This window comes from Podarcis cretensis (genome assembly GCF_951804945.1).
Source record: "Podarcis cretensis genome assembly, chromosome: 4".
NCBI lineage: Eukaryota > Metazoa > Chordata > Lepidosauria > Squamata > Lacertidae > Podarcis > Podarcis cretensis.
The window spans coordinates 53,390,287-53,404,343 of record NC_137173.1 but is presented as its reverse complement, the minus strand read 5'-3'; the positions used below and the strand labels follow the sequence as shown (position 1 = coordinate 53,404,343).

The window sequence follows — 14,057 nt, the reverse complement described above, 5'->3', positions numbered from 1 at the left end:
ATGATGTTGGGTCAGAATAAGTTTTAATGTGTGGGCAAATGGCATGGAATAATTTGAACAAAGTTTCTGCATAAAGTAACTAATTGCTTAAGACAACTAATACAATAAGTTTTATTTCTCCAACAGGTGATATTTCTAGATGAATGTGTGTCATCCTTTATACAAATTCGTGGATCTGTTCCATTATTTTGGGAGCAACCTGGCTTACAAGTAGGAGGACTATATCTATTCTCAAATTGCATTTCCCCATATTAGTTGAAGTCTTCTACCACCTTTTTCAAGAATCAAAGCTCAGTAATTTAAGGAGAACAAGTTATACATAAAAATCAGTGTCATGTAGGACATAGTAGGAAAACATTGTTTAAATTGCAACTGTTTGGTCAGCAGGAGTGAAAGTGGCTTCAAACCTATTCCTGTTTTCCTCAAGTACCCTTAAACTATGTCGGCTCTTAGATTTATATGATTTTCTTTATTTTTATTGATCAGAAATGTACCTGACAGAGCAATCCAAAACCCTGGCTGGGAGCAGTTGATCCACCACTGCACCTGAAACCCTGGGAGGGGCAGGGTGTGTTGGGAGGACAGTTTCTTGGAGTGGGGGATGCTGCACAGCTGAGGGACCCAAAGATCCATGGCACTTTGAGTCGTGGTCTCTACCCCAAAAAGTTTGGGCATCTTTAGTCGCAGGGCCCACTGTTGAAGGCCAGCAGGGAGACAGATGTTCACCATCCTAACTCCCCCAGCTATCAACATTTGGAGCAGGGAGTGGTAGTGGTAGGATTGGATTGTAAGTACAGTGGTACCTCAGTTTTTGAACATAATCCGTTCTGGAAGACCATTCGAGTTCTGAAACGTTCGAAAATCAAAAACTCAAAATGGAAATCTCAATATGGAAAACTCAGTACGGAAGCCACGTTTCCGGTTCAACTTCCGAGGCGCGTTCAAAAACCGAAGCATTTACTTCTGGGTTTACGTCGTTCAAGTTCTGAAACATTTGTCAGCAGAGACGTTCAAAAACTGAGGTACCACTGTGTTATAATAGAAGTGAGGAAAGAAAAATTTAAAAAATCAGAAGCACTATGCTCTTGTGTCTTTTAAAATTACTGCACAGTGTAATAATTTGAGTGCTTTATTAATAAAATTTGATTACATCCAAAAGGTTTGTGGAACAATAATGCATGCAATTTTTTAAAAAACTTGAACATTCTTTCGTCTCAGGTTGGATCTCATCGTGTCAGAATGTCAAGAGGATTTGAAGCAAATGCACCAGCGTTTGACAGGTAAAAGTCCTTTCTTCCTTCCAGCAGGAGCTATTCATTTTGAGTACTCTAGTAGGCAATATTTCCACGAAGTTCTTAAATGCATGAGTGACCCACTGGGAACGGGATGAAATAATACCAGTAACTAAAGGTTAGCATGTACATTGTTAAACTAAAGTAACTAATGAAAGGTTTAAAATGTGATTCTTATGAACTTAAAAGCCATATTTCCATTTTCTGTTGAGTGGGATTCATCAGTGTTAGGAGTGAATTCTACATTGTATGTAAGTTGTCACAATTCTTATACTGGTTTTGGGTTTTCTCTTGTGGCTGATTTCATAATTTCATTCATCCTTTTAGCTGCTCTTTTGCCTTTTCAATATAAGTGGTTAAATATGATGTGTGTATTCCATTCATTGATTTAAAGATGCTATTTACTAGATCCAATAATAATAGATTTCCCCCCACCTTGTAGGCACTTTCATACCCTTAAAAATCTATATGGCAAGCAAATAATTGTGAATCTTCTTGGCTCAAAAGAAGGGGAGCATATGCTCAGCAAAGCCTTTCAGGTAAAATATGATCTAGACCTATTTTGTAAAGGAAAATCTTGTCTCATAAATGGCAAATAATTATCTCAGTTTCAGTACATAAGTAATTTCATTAATGTTGTGTTATTTGACTTTTAATAAAAAGAATGTGATTTTGTAAATCAAAAGCTAATTAAGGACCACTTCAAATGTAATTTTCTTCAAGCATAGCTCTGTCTAGAAATTAATATATTACAAATATTGCAATAACAGAATAGATGTTAAAACCAGAATAGCTGTTAAAACCAATTGGCAGTATCACATTTTTTGCTACTACCAAAATCTTGTTCCATGACATCTATATCCCATTTGTTGCTAATATATTTGTTTCTCCTTTCTTCCACCAACTTCCTCAGAGCCATTTGAAAGCTTCTGAACATGCTGATGACATCAAAATGGTGAACTTTGACTATCATCAAATGGTCAAGGGTGGAAAGGCAGAAAAACTACATAGCGTTCTTAAACCACAGATCCAGAAATTCTTAGAGTGTGGATTTTTTTACTTCGATGGAAACGAAGTTCAAAGGTTTGGATACTTGTCTTCTGTTACCAGATACAGCTGGTTTAGCACTTTTGGAAATGAAAGAAGAGTCAGAAAAGGGGAACTACTTTTTTTAATAAAAAAAGTTGAGACTACTTATTTATGAGGAAAATGACTGAACATGCTGCAGCTGTAACACATATCCACAATGAAAATTCTGTCTTCCCTTGTTTGCTTTAATCAGTTTGGTGTGGCATCTGCACCAAATTTAACCAGGGTTTGAAGAAAGTTCTGATTAATACATGGTTAATCTTAGTGCAGTAATGTTAAGCTGGTGTTAAAACCAAGTAAAGGAGCTATTCATATGGGGGGGGGGGTGCATGTGATCACCCTAGCCTTAAAACCAAAGTGCTGAGCTTTAGGAATGGTCTGATACATTTTCATAAAGCCATAGCTTCAAGCAAAAAGCAAAAGCTACATTTTTTACTACCAAGCCAGAATTATTTTTTATTTATTTAGAAATTCCATAGAGCCAGTTAAAAGGGGGTAGTGGAAATTAGAGTCTTTTGGCACTGTACTGTTTCTAAAATGCATTGATTGCAGTGGGGGACGTGGAGTGAAATCTGACAGTGCGTTTTTTGGCCTTTAAGTTGAGTTCTTATGAAGTCATTTAATCATTGTTGTTTTTTCAAAATACCATTCCTTTTAAAAAAAGTAGAACATTATTCAAAATTATTCATTTATTAAAATAAACGAATACATCTGAATGTGCTATGGCATGGCTTTTTTATTTTTTTAACTCCAAAAACCTAGTGGGTAAAATAGTGGGTAAAGCTTGTGTTGATAGGTATTTGGCTAATGATCATACTTCTGTTTAGTACCTTGGTTAAAGTTTTGTTTAAAGTTTTGTGTGTTGTGTGCAATTTTAAAATTGTGTGTTTGTTGTATACTTGGCACAGAACTCAAAGTGGTACTATAAGAACAAACTGCTTGGATTGTCTGGATAGAACAAATTCTGTGCAGGCATTTGTTGGCTTAGAGGTAAGAATATAAAGGTATTATATTTTAGAAGTGTTTTAAGTTGACATTTGAAAAGTTCACATACTGTTCAGGTGTTGCTTGACCTGTGTTACTCTCACACTATGGGACTTCTTCTTCCTCTTCTCTTCCTGCATGTCCTCAAAATCTGCTTCAGAAGGTCCCCCAACCCTCTGCAACAGATTTTGAGAGTACAAGGGGCTGCTGGCAAGAGTAGGGGAATTTTTATTGCACAAGAGGAAGTTGGTTGCACAAGCAGAACAGCAGTGTTGGATACAATCATAATTACCGTATTTCTTATATTATTTTGTAAAGTGCCTTGTCCACTGATAGCTTTATATCAATTTAAACTGTATAATCTATAGTTTCTTAACCAGAAAAAAGGGAAAACTAAACCAATTGAAAGCTTTCAAAAATATAATGGTTTAATACAGATTTGTATTTACCTTTGGTTTTGCCTTCCACATTTTTGCAGATGCTGTCAAAACAACTAGAAGTTTTAGGTTTAGCTGAAAAACCTCAATTGGTTACTCGATTCCAGGAAGTTTTTCGTTCCATGTGGTCTGTTAATGGTGACTCAGTCAGTAAAATATATGCTGGAACTGGAGCTCTTGAAGGAAAAGCGAAGGTAAGTAATGTTTTTAGTAGTAAAATTTGAATATTGTAATTCTCAAGGGCAAAATAGTGTTCTTGTATACAACTGTTATTTTCCAATCTCTTAAGTGTCTGGGTATGGGTTTTCCATTATTTCTCACTGTTTTCTACTGAATGTTGAAGCGGGCTCTGTTTTTATCTACTAGTCTTGAATCTGCATGTTTCAACTAAAAACTTCACTCACTTCATTCCCTGAAGTACTTTATTTAACTTTACTCATTTATCCAAAGTTCATCTAAAATGTCTGAGCCAAAAATCAAGGTTTATTCCTAGGTTTTGTAGATGAAGCTATTACCTTGCACCCCACAGTAACTTATTAGTCCTGATATTATTTTTTTAGAGTTATTTCATTCAAGTTCAAATGCCAAAAAATCTTCTGCTGATACAAAAAGCAATAGTGATGCTGACACAGGCACCAGTAGCTGGTAGTTGCCAATACTCAAACCTAGAGTTCCATGCAAGTTGCCTTTAGTTGGGTAGCGTGTGTATTAGGGCTGGATGATATATCGATATATCATCCAAAACCGGTTTGAAGTCTGTATTGTGATATCAGTTCCATAATTTTTTACCTGGCAATGCATTATGAATCATGATGTGTGTGTGCACGTGTGCTATGCTAAGATCACGATGTGGGAAAAACCGTGAAGCCAGCTCCATTCTTATTTCAGACATCGTGATATATTGCTATCTCACCATGTTTAACTGGTGATATATCACAAGATTGAAAACCAAATATCACCAAGCCCTACTGTTCGCTTCCACATAGTTCCATCCTTATATCAATATATTGTGATATTTAGCTGGTGACATATCACAATGTTGTAAACTAGATATCACTCAGTCCTAGGTTGTGTGTTATATCACACAACAGAATTTGATACAGTATTCTTAGCTATGGTTTTTTTGTTTTTTGTTTTTATTAATTTTTTAGGAAAATTTTCTTTTACAAATTTAAATAACACATTCATATCCACTATAATACAAAATTCTTTTGGACTTCCCCCCGCTCCCTCCACAATCCTCATAATTTTAAATTTATTTCACATTTCCTTTATAATTGTATTGCCAGTTAATTAATCTTTACAGCTCTTATCCCTCTTACAATACCCCTTTCTCCTCACAAAGCCTCTTTAAATCCAACTAGCGTTGTCTGTTCATCACAAATATTTTCCAGATAAATCGTAAACTTTCTCCAGTCCTGTGTGAACTTGTGATCTTTCTGGTATCTAATTTTTCCTGTCAGTTTGTCTAATTCAGCAAAATCCATCAGTTTCCGTCTCCATTCTTCCAATGTTGGTAATTCTTCTTGTTTCCATTTTTGAGCCATTAAAATTCTTGCCGCAGTCACTGCATATTGAAAAAGTTTATAATCACTTCTCTTAATTTCACTTCCTGTGATTCCTAACAGAAAGGCTTCTGGTTTCTTCACAAACGTATATTTAAACATCTTTTTCAACTCATTATATATCATTTCCCAGAAGCCTTTTACTTTCTTACACTCCCACCACATATGATAAAATGTCCCTTCCCTTTCCTTACATTTCCAACATTTGTTACATGTCTTATACATTTTTGCTAATTTAACGGGAGTGATATACCATCTGTATACCATTTTTATAATATTTTCCTTTATCGTCATGCATGCAGTGAATTTCATATATTCCTTCCATACCTTCTCCCAATCTGCTAACTGTATATTATAACCAAAATCCCTGGCCCAATGTATCATAACCGATTTAACTTCTTCGTCCTTTGTTTGCCATTCCAATAGCATTTTATACATTTTTGACAATACCTTATAATCATTATTTATTATCTCTTTCTGAAATCTAGACTCTCCTTCAATATATTTCCTCTCTTTGCAATCCTTTTTAAACATTTCATTTGTTTGGAAGTAGTGCAACCAATCATATACATATTTTTTGACTTGTTCATATGGCTTCAATTTCCATTTCCCCCCTTCTTTAATTACAATGTCTCCATAAGTCATCCAATCCTCTCTCATGTTTATCTTTTTGACACTCATGACCCTTAGCTATGGTTTTCTATGTATTTTGCTTGTGGCCTTGAAGAATTGTATCTTTCCCAGGCACAAGTGTTAAACAGCAGGTTTTACAATATTTTCATTGCCGGTTTTTGTCTGTTAGTACTTTGCATGTGGGAATGGTAGTTTCTTATGGGTTGTATCCAACTAACTCATTGTGTCCATAGACTGAATCTGCAAGTGCAGCAGAGCTTCCCTTCCCTCTCCTCTCCATGCACTTCCCAGAATTGTTTTGGTCCCCCCCCCCAACTATCCAGAGCAGATTTGGGAGCGGTGCAAGAGTAAGAGTGGGAAGGGAAGTTCCACTGCACACACAGAAGTTGTTATGTGCATGCAGTGATTCAACTGGGTGAAACCTCTGCAGTTTAATCTTAATTGTATTCACCTTTTCAAACTACAACTAACTTGAAATGTGTGCTTAACAGTGATTATTTCAAATTTTAAGTGCTATGTTACTATTTAACATCTTAACTAACTTTTCTTTTGCTTTCCTTTTGGTTCATTTCAATTATTTACCTGATATGTAATTGGTGAGTGTAATTCCCGAATACTGCTAAATGTTGAACATTGTAAGTGTTTAAATATGTATCGCGACCCAACTTATTGAAGGTACAAAATGCTAAAGATTTGGTTTTAATGACTATATTCTCCTATACTGAACCTAATGCCATTTTTAAATAGAGTTAATTGGTTATTATATGTGTGGGTTTTCTTTAAAAATACTGCCTGTGAACTAAAGAACTAGTTCAAGCAGGATTAAGGGCTTGTCATGCTCAGTAGAGTATTTGCCATTGAACATATCCCCATGCCATATCACAAACTGGTTTTGAATTTTCCTTTCAGTGGCAAAAGTCCTTTGGCATGACGGACTGTTTGAAAAACCCAAGCCCAAATCCCCTTCATGGCAGGCAGCAGTCCTCATGAGCTGGAAGTCTTCAGCTTCAAAATATACATGCAGCACTTGTAACATATAAATCAGCAGCAAAATAGACAGCAGCCAAAAGTAGATTTTTGAGCATACAGCATAGCTAGCCTGATTTCTAAAACGTACTGATTGGGTAGATAGAAATGCAATTTCAATTTATTCAGCTGGTATATTTTTATTTTGTGCATATGGATATGTACCAGTACACATGCATATAATATACATATTATCATAGCATATTGATTTGTGTATAGTATTTCCATACACATTCATGTGTCAATAAAGCTCTGTATATTGCCACTCAATATGTGCTTTGATTGTTACTCATTCCATAGCAGAAGTGACAATTCCTGTAAAAATGTAGCATTTAAAAGGACTGGATATTTTTAAAGCACATTTATAAAATATATTTGCATGCAATATATACATACCTTGTGTGTGTCCAATGCTTGTACACACCTCACTATTTTAGGTAAAGGCAAAGTATTGCATGGCTGCTCTGTGTGACTTCTGTCCGCCTCCCATTCTCTGCAAAATTCCTTGGGTTGTGTTTATATTCTCATCCTGCAAAAAAAAAAAAAAAAAAAAAATTATACTGCAGCATAAACAGAAATGAAATTGGTTTAATACCAGCTTGTTATTAGTAGATTACAGCTTAAAACTGTATGCTATTTGCCAGTGTTCTGTAAGTAACTTGATAAAATATTTATACATATTCTCCCTAACAGGCTGGAAAGCTGAAGGATGGTGCACGTTCAGTGACCAGAACAATTCAAAATAATTTTTTTGATAGCTCAAAGCAGGAAGCTATTGATGTTTTGTTGTTGGGAAATACCCTAAATAGTGATTTAGCAGACAAAGCACGGGCTCTCTTAACCACCGGCAGTTTACGTGGTATGTGTTTCTAGGTTCTTAATTTATATGGCAACAATTAGTTCTAACAAAGCTGTGGTTGGATCCAAAGCTGCCCTTCTGCACTTGCAGAGTTGTTTTACACCTTGTGCTGCTGTATTGTGTAAGAAAACTGCAGCTAAATGCAGACTTTCTTCCCTTTGTGCAGGCTCTTGCAGAAGGGTGAGAACTGCTTTAGAGCCTCCTTGTTCCATCACTGCACAATTTATTCTGCTAGCACTTGTGGGCCATCACTAGCATCCATTTTCTTTCTTCTTGCAGTTTTTGGATCCATCCTGATACATTCTGTGTTCAAGTAAAACTATTATTAATGTCATCTTAATAGCAATCTGTTTATAAATAGTCTGCTCTTTTTAAACTAACAATTTTGGATTACTACTATTGAAGAATCTAGTAGGATAAAGGAATGAATACTTTCTTAATCAGATTTATTAGATAATATGCATTACTTTATGCATTCATTGTTAAATATCTTAAGAACATGTATAACAATAAATGCTTATACTTTAAGGTTTGAGCATCTAGATAATCTGTTTTGGGAGTCTCAATGGTACTTGCAAAGCTCGGTAAACAAAATTTTTCAGGGGCATGTGGCATTACAAAGTCATTGTGAAGTAATGGAATAATACGTGAGAAGCTAAAGTTAGGAACTGCTTCATAGTGTCTAGATGTTTAAGAGTGAGTGGTGTAATTCCGCAGCAACATGATCTAACTGTTCAAAGCTGACACATAAAATGGTGCCTAAAGTGTCCTGGAAACTTAGAACTGTTGCTTGGATAACATATAACACGTCAACTAATTTCTTTTCTTTTCTCCAAATGCATCCATAGTTTCAGAGCAATCATTGCAATCAGGTATAGTATAGCACCCATTTGGGATGAAATGTTATCATGTTAATTTTCTCTTTTCCCCCCCTCATTCTGAAATACATGCATGCCGGAGAATCTCTTTTATGTATTTGGTTGGCAGTGAGATGCACTACAAGCCACTTCAAATGAAAAGTGGCAGGCCACTTCTTCATCTTATGCACTCATAGAATGGTTTGCTGGCAGGTCAGACCTCTCTGCAAGCCCTGAGGAGGAAGAAAGAGAATAGGGTCCTCCTTCTGTTTTCATATGGTCCTGCACAGTGCTTTTTTTTCTGGGGGGGACGCAGGGGTATGCCTACCCCCTAAACATGGGTGCAGATTCCACCTGAGTTAAATCATTGGGTGGTATTGTCTTTACTGATTGGCAGTGGCATCTTAGATATTTGGACAGAAGTATTTCCCAGCTCTACATGCAGATGCTGAGGCTTGAACTGGGGACCTTTCGCAACTCAGAAAATAGCTTTGAAATATTGGGTTGCAAGACATTGAGAAATGGTTGCTTGCAAGTGAAGACAAGTCCCTTGCATGTTCCTTTGTATGTTACTTTCCAACACAGATCCAAAGATTCTGATTGGAGGGTGTGGGAGGTGGGTGAAGGACACACTTGACCAGGTGTGGTTTGTCGGCACAGGCATGAACAGTAGAAATGTTGGCCAGGGATGGGAACTGTATGAGTGACAGGTCCCACTCCTTTAAAAATAGAGTGGAAGTGGCATTGGGATGTCTTTGCTTTCTGCCTAGCCATGTATTCTAGTTTCTGCCAAGGTGCCTTTTTAGCTTTGTAACCTACCTCCCATACTGATGCAGAAGTTGTGTTCAGAATTCTTTTGAAAAAAACTTTTGGGGTTTCCTGAGCTAAAAGTTCATCTGAGGGTGTGAGGCAGGACACCATTCCTAACTGGAGATGCTGGGGATTGAACCAGGGACCTTTTGCATGCAAAGCATATGCCTATCATAAAACTATGGTCCTTCCCCATACATCTTCCCTGCCAGCATGTCTGAAATTAATAAAGATGAGAGGCATGCTCTGCAGATGCCTTGGGCACATTATTCCCTGCACCCCCTTGAGAGGAGTGAAGGGAGCACAGATTGATGTCTAGAAGTTTGCTTCTTTACATTACAGTATTTTTAGACCACCAGGCACCATGATCTAATGTAATGGGGGGGGGGGGGCTAACCTGTGATGTTCTAGATATTGTTGGACTAAAAATCCCATCAGCCCTAACCACTGGCAATTCCAGCTTGATCTGATGGGAGTTGGAGTCTCAACATCATCTGGAGTGCCACATCACCTGCAGGTTAGACCATAATCGGTTATGGATTGAAAAACTTACTCTCAGTATTACACAGATACTTAACAAACCATAGGCTGGCTTTGAATATCTGTTTTGAGTAACTGGTTTTAAATTTCCATTGATAATTTTATTGCTTTATTTATTTTGTAAACCGCTTTGAGTTTTTTTCTTGCAATCAGTGGTATATAGATTTGATGAAATAAAGCCACTCCCGACATCAAAGGGGGGGTTGCAGGCTCACGCCCACTAACATCCACGCCTGCGCGATCTGGGGAATCCTCGGGCCGCGTCACACCCGGGCCAGCCAATCGGCTGGCTGCAGGGGTGGAGCTAGCGGGGTCATTTAAGGACGGTGAGGCCCGAGAACGCCCCTTTTCTCTTCATTTCAGCTGCGGTTTTGCTCGTCCTGGTTTTTCGAGCTTGTTGTTTTTCGGCCGTGTGGTTTCCTTTTCCGCGGCTTTCCTTTTTCAATACATTATTGTGGGTATGAATTTTTGAAAAGTAACTTCTGTGGTGTGTTTTTAACCCATGAAAAAATGGAGTTGCCAGTATTCAAAAGATTCCTTGAGCTATTGCACTCAGGCATATGGTTGGTCTTTCTAGCTTTCTCATAGGGCCACAAGATCACTAGTAAATCTTAAAATTGAACACGTTGGCATAATATTTGAAATGCCATATTTTCCCATTATAACTTGAGTGCTGTTGACCAAGGCAGCATTTTAAAGAAAAAATTGTAGGGGTGGAATTTCCCTTGGGCAAATGTATTTCAAATAGAATAAACTATGCCCAATTGACTGAAATACACTTATGCATATTCATCTTACTAATAGAATAACTATATTGTACAGCCAAAGGGCATGAACAACAGAAAGTTGTGTGCTGTTTTTTAAAGAAACATAATTGCAAAATTTTCAAATGCCTTAAAAGGGATCTGGTTATTGCATATTCTGTTAACTTATGTTTAGTAAAATACACCATGGTAGTTTTACATGCTATATTAAAAATACTGCCTTATCCCTAAAACATTGTCAAATTTTAATAGCTGAAGTCTCTCTGAGAAGCAGTTCAGTGTAAGAACTTATTCACAATATCCTCTTTGCCTATATGCTAGCTTTATTTCTATGAACATTCTTGTTGATATTAAAGCACTGAAATGACTTGATGTGCTTTTCTATATTAGAGAAGGGATAAACTTATAGACATAGTAGAAAACCCAAAGATCCTGCTTACTGCATTCAGAGTTAACTACCTAGCTGGTGTTCATGCTTCTTCTATTGGTGTTTTTTCCTGATTTGCTTTGGCTTCTTGATTTATGAAGTTTGGCTTTATTCTGGTTTATGGGCTGCAGATGGAGAAAACATTTGGGGTTTGATCCAGAGAAATGCCTGCGCAAGGGACTAGGAAGCTGTCACTCCTAGAGGGAGTCTGCTGAATTGTGTGGGTTGCGGTGAAGGGGAATGAGGGGAAAGGGGGCAGAATATCTGAATATCAGGCAGAGGCACCATCCACGCATGAAAACTCCTTCCCATTTAGCAAGCACTCTTGGGAGCACCTTCGCAGGGGGTTGGAAAGACTATTGGGATGAGGAGGGGAAAGGAAAGCCATATTTTACCAGCCTAGCTATGCATGCATTCCTCTGGATTCAACCAATAGTAGTTTCTACCAATGTAACTTGAATGGATTAATCTAGAGAGAGTAGCTGTTTGATCATTTTTAAGCTAAAAGAGCCCTGTTGCCACCTGTTTCCTCATCAGTGTTCTACAGTTTGTTAGAAGACTTGGTTCATACAATATATACTTGAAGTAAACCCTTAAGAGTTCAAAAACAAGTTAAGGCACAATTTGCACCTCAAGAAAGTGGGAGGAGAACTGTCCTAATAACATTGCTTTGATAAATGATGAAGTGCATGTTTGAAGCACAGTACATGTGCAAGCAATTTTAACCTAAAATAATTACAGTTGGATTAATAGGCTGTTTAATTACATACAATGGATAACTTAATTTGAAAACTTACTGTTAAAATAAATTTACTCCATTTGATCCCATCTATTCAAAGAATAATTCAGACATGGAGCAAAGCATGTTGGGAATTGATTATTGTTATACAGAACTAACTGAAATATAAAAAGGATTCCAATTTTAAATGTTTTGAAGAACATATTATTTATTAAATTTAGATACTGCCCTTCATCTGAAGATCGCAGAACAATTTACAGCAAAAAATACAATATATATATATACACACAAAATACACAAAACTTAATATTGGATAATCAGGAGAACTATCATTTAAAAACAAATGGAACTATGCCAACTGAGCAGTGCATGTCTTTTCAATAAATTGCTATCCTGATCAGTAACTTTTTAAAATGTAAAGCTTACAATCTTATCTGTCACTTGCTGACTTCTGTGTAAGCAAATCAATCTTAATATTCTTTTTGTAGCATCAGCAAAAATACTGAAGAGCATGTGTGAGAATTTTTATAAGTATTCAAAGCCCAAAAAAATTCGCATTTGTGTTGGAACATGGAACGTCAATGGCGGAAAGCAGTTTCGAAGCATTGCCTTTAGAAACCAGACTCTCACTGACTGGCTTTTAGATGCACCAAAGGTAGCTGGCATCAGTGAATTCCAAGGTGAGAGTCCTTACCATGTTAATCAATTTGGGTTGGATTTTTAGCCATTCTGATTTTTGTCCTTCTGAAGTAATTACCTAAACCTCATATGTTAATTCAGATCGACGGAGTAAGCCGATTGACATCTTTGCTATAGGATTTGAGGAAATGGTAGAGCTAAATGCAGGAAACATTGTGAGTGCAAGGTAAGTGTCACTGTTATGGAAACCACAGAAGCAAATTAATCAGATTTTGTCAAACTTCCAAAATTGATGTGAAAGTTTACTGCAGTACTAAACACTTCAAAACCTAATCATCAAAGCTTGAACACAGGATTTGTCTGGGCGTCTAGCAAGGCTTTAATCTTTTTTGCTACTGGAAGCCCATATGCCACATATCACAAGCTAGTTTTTAAACTGCCAATAACATCACAGAACAGTTTGCAGTATAGCAAGTGGAGATGAGGCCTGGGGAGGGGGAGAGACACAAAACTATTAAGAAAAGCAATGTTGAACGTAGCATTATGAATGCTTTCTTATGAACTGCAGCCCTACATTGGTTTGTGCTGGCTCCAAAGTAGTAAGTCAAATGAGAAAAGGTTATTTTGTGAACCAGACTTCAACTAAGCAGCCCTCCTTTTTTAAAGTATTTTTAAAAGGCAGCTATATATTTATTCCTACTGTACTATAAGGCTGCAGAGGCATGAGTGAGCATTTTCCAGTGCAAAGCTTGTACTCTGATAGATTTAGAATCATAGAGTTAGAAGGGACCGTGTGGGTCATCTAATCCTGTTCCCTCCAATGCAGGAATCTGTTGTCCAGTGTGGGGCTCGAACCCACCACCCTGCTCTACCAACTGAATCTCATGCTCTACCAACTGAGCTATCCAAGGAATTGGTGTTACAGTTTGATTCTAGCTTGCGTGTAGGAGGTTTCCATGTGTGTTCCTGTTCCTTCTATTGCTCAGCAGGAAATGAGAACAGCATTTAAAAATAAATAAAAATTCTTTAAGTCTTCCCCTCTGCTGAATCTCAGTTTCATTTCCAATTTGGATAAAATGTTCTTGCAAGTTGCCCTTGCTATATAGTTTTTATTTTATTTTTTTTGTTTTAACGTTATCTGGTATTCATTGTAGCACACACACAAGAGCAGTCTCTTTGTTCTCTTTGGCAAAGTTTGTGAGCACTTGCATGCTGTAAAAACTTCTCTTTTTCCCACACTGGCAGTACAACAAATCAAAAATTATGGGCTGCTGAATTGCAAAAGACCATCTCCAGAGACTGCAAATATGTTCTGCTGGCTTCAGAACAGTTGGTGGGTGTTTGCCTTTTTGTATTCATCAGACCTCAACATGCACCATTTATCAGGTCAGTAAAT

General features: G+C 37.1%; 1 protein-coding gene and 1 long non-coding RNA gene across 10 annotated transcripts in view; one reads left to right on the top strand and one right to left on the bottom strand.

Moving 5' to 3' along the window:
- The window catches only part of SYNJ1 (synaptojanin 1), a 50,673-nt gene that overhangs the window by 15,536 nt on the left and 21,080 nt on the right, over positions 1-14,057 (top strand). For 7 of the 8 annotated variants that reach the window (XM_079971986.1, XM_079971987.1, XM_079971989.1 and 4 more), the window contains exons 6-16: positions 127-210; positions 1,219-1,280; positions 1,735-1,831; positions 2,206-2,375; positions 3,290-3,371; positions 3,844-3,996; positions 7,720-7,885; positions 8,734-8,757; positions 12,511-12,702; positions 12,803-12,887; positions 13,907-14,047. In XM_079971986.1, the coding sequence (XP_079828112.1) occupies positions 127-210; positions 1,219-1,280; positions 1,735-1,831; positions 2,206-2,375; positions 3,290-3,371; positions 3,844-3,996; positions 7,720-7,885; positions 8,734-8,757; positions 12,511-12,702; positions 12,803-12,887; positions 13,907-14,047 (1,256 nt within the window). The remainder of the gene's footprint in view (positions 1-126; positions 211-1,218; positions 1,281-1,734; positions 1,832-2,205; positions 2,376-3,289; positions 3,372-3,843; positions 3,997-7,719; positions 7,886-8,733; positions 8,758-12,510; positions 12,703-12,802; positions 12,888-13,906; positions 14,048-14,057) is intronic. The other variant, XM_079971984.1, reaches the window with a different exon arrangement.
- The window catches only part of LOC307213861, a 35,405-nt gene continuing 22,611 nt past the window's right edge, over positions 1,264-14,057 (bottom strand). Inside the window, exons 3-4 of one of the 2 annotated variants that reach the window (XR_013837750.1) lie at positions 7,423-7,555; positions 1,264-1,375 (exon numbers count right to left, since the gene is read on the bottom strand). This is a non-coding gene — a long non-coding RNA (uncharacterized lncRNA). Of the gene's footprint in view, positions 1,376-2,381; positions 2,588-7,422; positions 7,556-14,057 lie in introns of those variants that run through there. The other variant, XR_013837751.1, reaches the window with a different exon arrangement.